General features: G+C 47.9%; 1 protein-coding gene across 1 annotated transcript in view; it reads right to left on the bottom strand.

Moving 5' to 3' along the window:
• Positions 1-5,110: 5,110 nt before the first annotated feature.
• The window catches only part of LOC100929514 (serum paraoxonase/lactonase 3), a 28,205-nt gene continuing 25,871 nt past the window's right edge, over positions 5,111-7,444 (bottom strand). Inside the window, exon 9 of the mRNA XM_031940767.1 lies at positions 5,111-5,358. Coding sequence (XP_031796627.1) covers positions 5,200-5,358 — 159 coding nt within the window. The 3' untranslated portion in view covers positions 5,111-5,199. The remainder of the gene's footprint in view (positions 5,359-7,444) is intronic.

Genomic DNA, 7,444 nt, shown 5'->3' with positions numbered 1-7,444 from the left:
CGGGGCTGGAGGGAAGGAACCAAATCCCGAGCTTCCAGCAATTCAGGAAAGGGAATCGGCTCCTGAGCCAAAGCCTTCTGGGAGAGCCAGAAGCAGAGGCTGAAAGGGGCTGGTTAGCCTCATAGAGAGGCTGTAAAGGGCGCCCTCGTTGTGGGACCGGTGGGGCCGGGGAGCAGGCGACCTCCCCCCAGCCCTGAGCGGGCTCTCCTGCTAGCCCTCTGTGCTCCGCCTGCTCTTGGGCCTGGACCCGCCGTCTCCGGGCCCCCCATTTTAGGATGCGCGCAGAGGAGAGGAACAGGCGGGAAAGGGCTGCTGTAAAAGCTCAGGGTTGAGCTGAAGCTTCGAGGAAGTCAGAGGAGCAAAGGGGAGAAGCAGAGAAGAGAAAACTTGGAGATCTGTCCTTGGCAGATTGGGAACTGGGAGGTTTAGGCTGGAGAAGAGAAGGCTCAGTGGGAGAAATGAACCAGAATTTCTTTGTGCCCATTCTGGGCTGGGAATTAGGGATCCGGGGACGATACCAAGTGGTCCTTGCCCTCCAGGAGCTCGCATCCCTTCTCCGTGGTGAGCTCCTGCCGGCATTCGGCTGCCCATCGGGGTGAGTTCGCTGTTGTATACCCCTCCCCACACGACAGTTTCTTTAGCCAACTAAGTTCTTTTGCGCCTCTGAAAGTGTCTTTGACTAATTTAGGGACGTGAAAGGATTAGAGCTAGAGTATCTTGTTGCCCACTTTCTTGTTACCTATAACCTGATGATTGAATGGCCGACTCAACCAACTCCCTCTTCATCTAATATAGATCTAGAGAAAAGCCTTGCAGTTGGAGAACGTTGGGAGGGGAGGGCTTCCTGAAGAAGGTTCCAGGAAAGAGAGGAGAGGGGGAGTATTCGCCTGGCATGATAGCCAGAGCAAAGGTACAGGGACAGAAAAAAAAAAAGCCAGTTTTGTGAAAGGAGACGCAAGGTACTCTTACATCACAGCCACTGGGCGTGTTCCATTCAGCTCCAAAGGGCAGGACGAGGAAAAGCAACAAACTTGCACATTCTGGCTTTTAGTCAGGAAATTTTTCCTCACAATTAATCCAGAAGAAGAATGGGTTGCCTCAGGAAGTGCTGGGATGAGTGACATATTTTTAAAAATGATTAAAGACTTATTGTGTGCTAATCACTGGTAAGTGCACAGGCTACAAATTCAAAAGTGACAGTCCCTGTCCTCAAGGAGCCTCTATTCTACCGGGAGAAACGACATCTTGAGAGGACGTTTTGGTCTGAGAAATTCCAGGAATGGTGAGAGCAAACTAGGGCAGTCCGCTGCCACTTCTGAAAAGTCAGAAGGATGGTGGACTTACTACGCAGAGCCAGGGGTCGTTAGGAGGGGTGGGGCTTATGGTGATGGACAGAGTCCAGGATATACTCAAAACTTTGTATCTAGCTAAGAAAAGTGAAGCGATACAATCTAAAAGACATCCCGGCTCCTTCCTTCTCTCTCTTTTACAATTTACAATCTTACAGGCTGTTAGTCTGCAGACCCAAGCCCCCAGAACTCTCCCAAACTTTTCATTGCTAGATTCCCTTAGAGACTAGTCCTTTAGCTATGGTGTAAATAAACTGTTTTGTGACTGTGAGAGAATCTCTTTGAATTCCTTCAAACTATGAATTATGATTCACACATTTCAATGGCCCAGTCCCAGGGACTGTAGAGCCAAATGGTTAGTGCCTCTTTTTCGTGGTTGTAGTGGTGGTGAATGGTCCCTTCCGCTTTAGCCCTAGTTCTTTTGATCTTTGATAAACTTGAACTGTTGTTGTTCAAGACCTGCAATTTTAAAAATTGTAGCCATTGATAGATCTTGTGTGATTCTAATTGTAGCTCCAGCATATTTGACTTGTGTTGATTGTAAAATTTTCTCTTTGATCTGGGGAATCCCAATTTAGCAATGATCTTCTTGTAGTTTTCCTTATAGGATCGCTTTCAGGTAGTGATTGGTGGATTTTTTCCTAGATCTGTTTTCCCCTTTTGTTTGAGCAGTTCAGGACAATTTTCTTTGATTATTTCTTGTATTATTTTACCAAGTAATCTTTCTTCAGGTAATTTCTCTTTTTGATCTGTTCTTCAGATCTGTTGTTTTTCTTATGAGATCTCACAATTCTCTTCTATTTTTTCATCCCTTATAATTTGTTTTGTTTTTTCTTGGTCTCATATCTTTCTTCAGATCTTCTCTGATTGTCCTGGGAGAATAGGGAGAATCCTGCCCTATTCCTATTTGTTTTTAATCACTCCATGTTTGCCCAGAGAAGCAGTCTTATCTTATTGGTAGTAGAAATCTGAAGACCTTGGAATTTTCTACTCTGTCATCTTACCAGAATCCTCTCCTCTATATTTGTTTTCTTTTTTTTCTTTTTCATTTCAATGAGCTTTTATTGTTTATTTTAAACATTTTTAAGTGTTTTATATTTTCAAATATATTTAAAGATAGTTTTTAACATTCATTTTTTAGAAACAAGAGTAAATATTAATTTAGTCAGGATCCAAATTATGTTCTTTCAGGACTCATAACTGACAGCTCACAGCAAATTGGATACTTATATAATACTTACATATTTGTTCAAATATTTACTCTAGAAAGGCAAACCTCCCAACGTCTTTTTTTGTGACGTTTGTAAACAGACTTGATTATTGCTGAGAATCACCAAAAACTTGCACAAAACAGAAATTAGCCTGGTTTGGCTTTTGTTGATTAGACCTAGCATGTGATGGGTGTATGTGCTAATAAAACATTTTAGATAACATACATCCCATTAGTATTTAACGGTAGTAGGGTTTTCATATATATCTTTTAATAAGCACAAATTCAACAGCATTGCTTCTCAAAACAAAGGTATTTACCATTTTCCTCATTAATTTCATATGCTGGTTTCTTCCTTTCTAATTATCAGGTTTTCTCTAGAAAAAGTTTCATGAGAATCATTCTGTGATTTGTGCAAGACTTTGTGTTCCAATTTTTTCTTCCTACCTTTTTTTTTATTTTACCTCCTCCTAAATAATCTGATCTATATTTATTTTCAATAGAATTTATTTCTATCTCTTTCTGCTGAGTTTTCTTATTAACATTCAGGATGCTAGTAATTTGTGTGGATTTACTTTTATATTGCAAATGTGTAGGACTGATTAATACTTTAAATTAACCATAGCTGATTCATTAAAATTCTCTAGTCAGACCATCAGATCATGAGTAAAAATGCTTGTTTTGTTTCTTCTTTGCCTACATGCCCCCAATTTCCTCTCCTTGCCTTGATCCTATGGTTAGTGTTTCCAGCACAATGCCAAATAGTCTGATAATAATGATCCTATTTACCCCTGGTCTTATGGAAAGGGCTCCAATTACATGTACTCTATTACATGTAATGTTTGGTTTAAGGAGCTTTTATTTACTAAAAACAAAGTCCATTTGTTCTTATGTTTTCTCACTTTTTAACCATCAAAGTTGATGGTTATGACCCTGATGGGTCTTTCTTGCTGAAATATGTTGTGATCTACTTAAATACGGCTTTGCAGCATTTGTTACCTTGCTAAGAAACCGAAGAGGAAGCAAAACAAACACCCAAAGGTTTCTAAATGCTGCCTCATGCTTGGAGCTGCCCAGGACAGGAAGGATCTGGTGCAGAAATGGCAGCCTCGTCCTCATGGGAGGTCTTCAGGCCGAAGTGTTTCTGTTCAGCCTGAAGCGGGACTGGACCCTGGCAATGGAGGACAACTGTGGGTCTGTAGAGTTCACAGCTAAGTTCTCCCCTTTTTGGATCACAGGGTGGGTTGGGGAGAGTGGGGGGTAAGTGGGGGGCATTCCCTGAGTCCATGGGCACATCTTCCTTCCCTGAGCAGAAGGCAGCCTCCCCTCTCACACCGCTGGCCCCGGACTCCCTCCTGCCTCAGGTCTTCCCTCAGCTCCCTGGGCTCTTTTCTCATGGGGAGTCCTTGCCAGAACCCCTGCTTGGGGGGAAGGCTCAAAGAGCCAGGCTTCAGTGTTCAGACTTTGTGAGCAGGACCCCAAGGGCCCGTCCGCCTGGGCCCCAGCAGGTTTAGCTTCTCCTTTCCCCCTGAGAATGGGAGCTCCTCGAGGGCAGAATTGCCTTTCTCTTGCCAGATACTTGTAGCCCCAGCCCAAACATGGCGCCTGGCACACAGTAATTGTTCAATAAATGCTTGTTGATTGACTGGCTACATATGAGGCATAAAGAGGCTCCGCTAGCAGGCTTGAAGCTCTGCAGAGCTGGAGACTCATCCAAACTTCAGAGAAAGAAGGGCAGGAAGGGCAGCCCTGGTCCTTGCAGGGAGTTCCCAGCTGAGCTGGGACCTGGGAGTCTTCCCACTGCTCCAGGAAAGTGAAATGGGCGTGCTGGGCGACTGGCTCTGGTGTGGATGGTCGGGGGGAGGATGAGAGCCCCCCAGACGCTTCTGGAGACGAGTTGGCTCTGAATCTAGCAGAAATCACTTATTCATGGGACTCCCTGCGCCTCACCCACAGTTCACTGGGACTGCCCTTTCCGGGTCCGTCTCACAGTAGGAAAAGTCCAGCCATGTCCGGAGGAGCCGCTCACCGTTCTTGGCTCAGCCCCCATCCAAAGCACCCAGAATATGGTCAGCACCGCCCATCCCAAACCGAGCCCAACTGGAAATGAAGGAGTCACAATGTGGTGGGGAGGACGTGTCCCAGTAACTGTCCCACTGAGCCAGCGTCACCCTGCCAGGGCAGGACCCCTCCTTCATCCTGACACCCCTCTCTTCCTGGATCTGCTCTTTCAGTGGTTGAATTGAGCTCCTTGGGTGTAGCCTTCCAAGCTTACAAAGCCCTCCGTTCTCCAGGGAAGACAGGAGCAGACCCGTGCCTCCCAGAACGGAGAAGTGCTCCAAGGAGCCCGTCCCCGAAGAGCCGGGGGTCTCCCTCCAGGAGAAGAGGGGCTCTCTGTCCCAGCTCCTCTGGTCACTGGCCCCATTTGGGACTGAACATGGCTGGACTTTCCAAGTGACCGACCCCACTCAGGGCCTCCTGGCTCCCATTTGAAGTTACCCAGAAGAGACGCTGCCACCAAACCATCCTCCTGGCTCTGCACCGCCCTCCCCCCCCCCAGGAAATGCCAGGGCAGGTTTTCTGTACGTTTTTATTTGTGCTCCTCACCCCTTCTTCCTCCGTCCGCCCTGGGAGGCCTGGTCAGAGCTGGCAGTACAGTGTCCTGTGGAACAACGTACCCACCAGCACCTTTTGATTGTACACAGCGGCAACTGTGCTCCCTTGGAGGACAGAGCCGTTGTTGGCGTAGACCGTGGTCACGATGGGCTTCGGGGAGAGGATGTTCTGGATGCGAATCACCTACCAAGAAAGGGCGCCAGGGTCATGGCTGCTCTCACTAGGATCGCAGCAAGTCCCCGTGCTTGTGTGTGGCGGCCGGAGACTTCTGCCTTCCCAGAGTCCTCCACAGACGGACCAAGCCCCATCTGCCCTCAGCTTCGGTGCAAGGACACGCATGTGTCTGTTCCCAGCCGCCTTTCTCCTCCTCGCCCAAACCTGGAAGGCTGGAGGTGCAGGGCAAGGGTTGGCCCTGTGCCCACTGATGTTAACCTGGGGGATAAAAACCTGGGAGGCCACATATCCACAAAAAGGGAGGAGCAAAGCCCCATGGGTAAGAGAAAGTAACCCTGCCCCCCTTCCTGAAACTTTTTTTCTTGCTCAGATTCACTTGTACCGGGCAGCTGGGTGGTGCAGTGGGCAGAGCACCAGCCCTGAAGTCAGGAGGACCTGAGTACAAATCCAGCCTCAGACACTTAACAGCTGTGTGACCCTGGGCAAGTCACTTAACCCCAATTTCCTCAACAAAAAACAAAAACAAAAATCAATTCCCTTGTACACCAAGCTGAAGAAAATATTGGGAAGTGATCTTCATGGAGAGGGAAGCCTTCCCTGTGAAATTGCTTGCAAGGGGCTATAGACGGGAATCAGAAAGAAAGCAGTAATAGGATTTCTAACCTTAAGTCAGTTTCCTGAGATAACAAACTGTGATTTAGTTGAAGGCCAAAATCTGAGAAACAACTTTGCTGACTATTCTGTGCCCCCAGAGAGCTTGATGTTTACAGAAGAAACTTAGCTTTTAGAAAAGAAAATCTGACTGGAGACAAGGCATTAGAAATGGACTCGTGAGGAGAAAAACTGCTGGGTGCTTTTCTCCTAATTCTGAGTGTGTAAAGGGCCGAGCGGCCTCCTCCAAGGATAAGTAAAGCCTGGGGAGAGGTGGCCAGCTGCCAAACAGGGCCATAGCCGGGACCCTCAGCCATGATCCCCAGCTCAGTGGGGCCCTGGTATGGAGAAGGGCAATGACCTCGTGGCTTCCAGAAGACAATGGGGGCCCTGCAGCAGTGGAAATACAGTGACCTGGGTGTGACCACCTTGGGTGCTTCCCTCTTCATGTGTTCCCTGGCTCCCACGGGTGCCTCCCATGTAAACCCCTCCACACACATTTCCTAGACCCCAAATCCCTCTGTGGGCATGTGTATTTGTGAGAATGTGTGCCGGGATTTAGGGGAATGTTCTGTTGATATCGGGTATCCCCAGAATCTTTAAGTCTAACTAGCTTAAAGGTGGGCTATGATCTCCGGCAGCTGGGCCCCTGTGCGTATTTAACTATTGCTCTTTCATTAAATGGCATAGCCTTCAAATCCTATGGCTGACAGTAAAAGAAAACACAGTGGCGGGGGCGCAGGAACTATGGGGTTTATTTTTTCACGGACGCAGACATGGAGCACCCTGAGTCTCTGGAAATTCCCAGATGGGCCAACTCCTGAGCTTGCCATCACCTATATGGCTTCTACCTCACTGATAAATTCAGAAGTTCCTTTACCTTATCATCACCTTTTGTTATTCCATCTTCCCAAGGCCTCACAACTCTGCCCCTCATCCTCTTTGCGCCTTCTTTTCCCTTCTCCTCACTTTCCTTGGTTGTCCTCCCTGTCCTGGCCATCCTCTCCCACTTCTCTCTCTTGATCCCTTGGTGAATCAGTCCAATCCGTACTGCACTGTTCCCTAATCTCAAGTCCCTCAGGCCCTTGACCTCTTGATCGTTCCTTGTCAGACCCCACACTTGGATTCTTCTTATCACCCCCTTCCTTGTCTCCTGTTCTCATACTGCTAAAGGAAATCACAAACTCAGGTTGACTGAGTCACTGCAAATATATGTTCTCTGCTCTCTACTGGACCATTACTGTGGGACCGCAATTTCCCCCACTTTCCAAGCAGACCCCCTGCCCAGCTTCCCACAGAAGGGGCTCCAAACTCCATCCCTTCTCCCGACCCTCCCAGAGAGGTCCTTTTCCCCAAGAGATGACCGGGCCAAGCTTGTACATGTGCCTTGCCCCGTGTCCTGCCCCCTACTCCAGCAGGTCGCCCTTGACTATCATCCCCACGC

This window comes from Sarcophilus harrisii, chromosome 5 (genome assembly GCF_902635505.1).
Source record: "Sarcophilus harrisii chromosome 5, mSarHar1.11, whole genome shotgun sequence".
NCBI lineage: Eukaryota > Metazoa > Chordata > Mammalia > Dasyuromorphia > Dasyuridae > Sarcophilus > Sarcophilus harrisii.
Note: the sequence above shows the minus strand (reverse complement) of the source record. Positions and strands in the feature narration are given on the sequence as shown.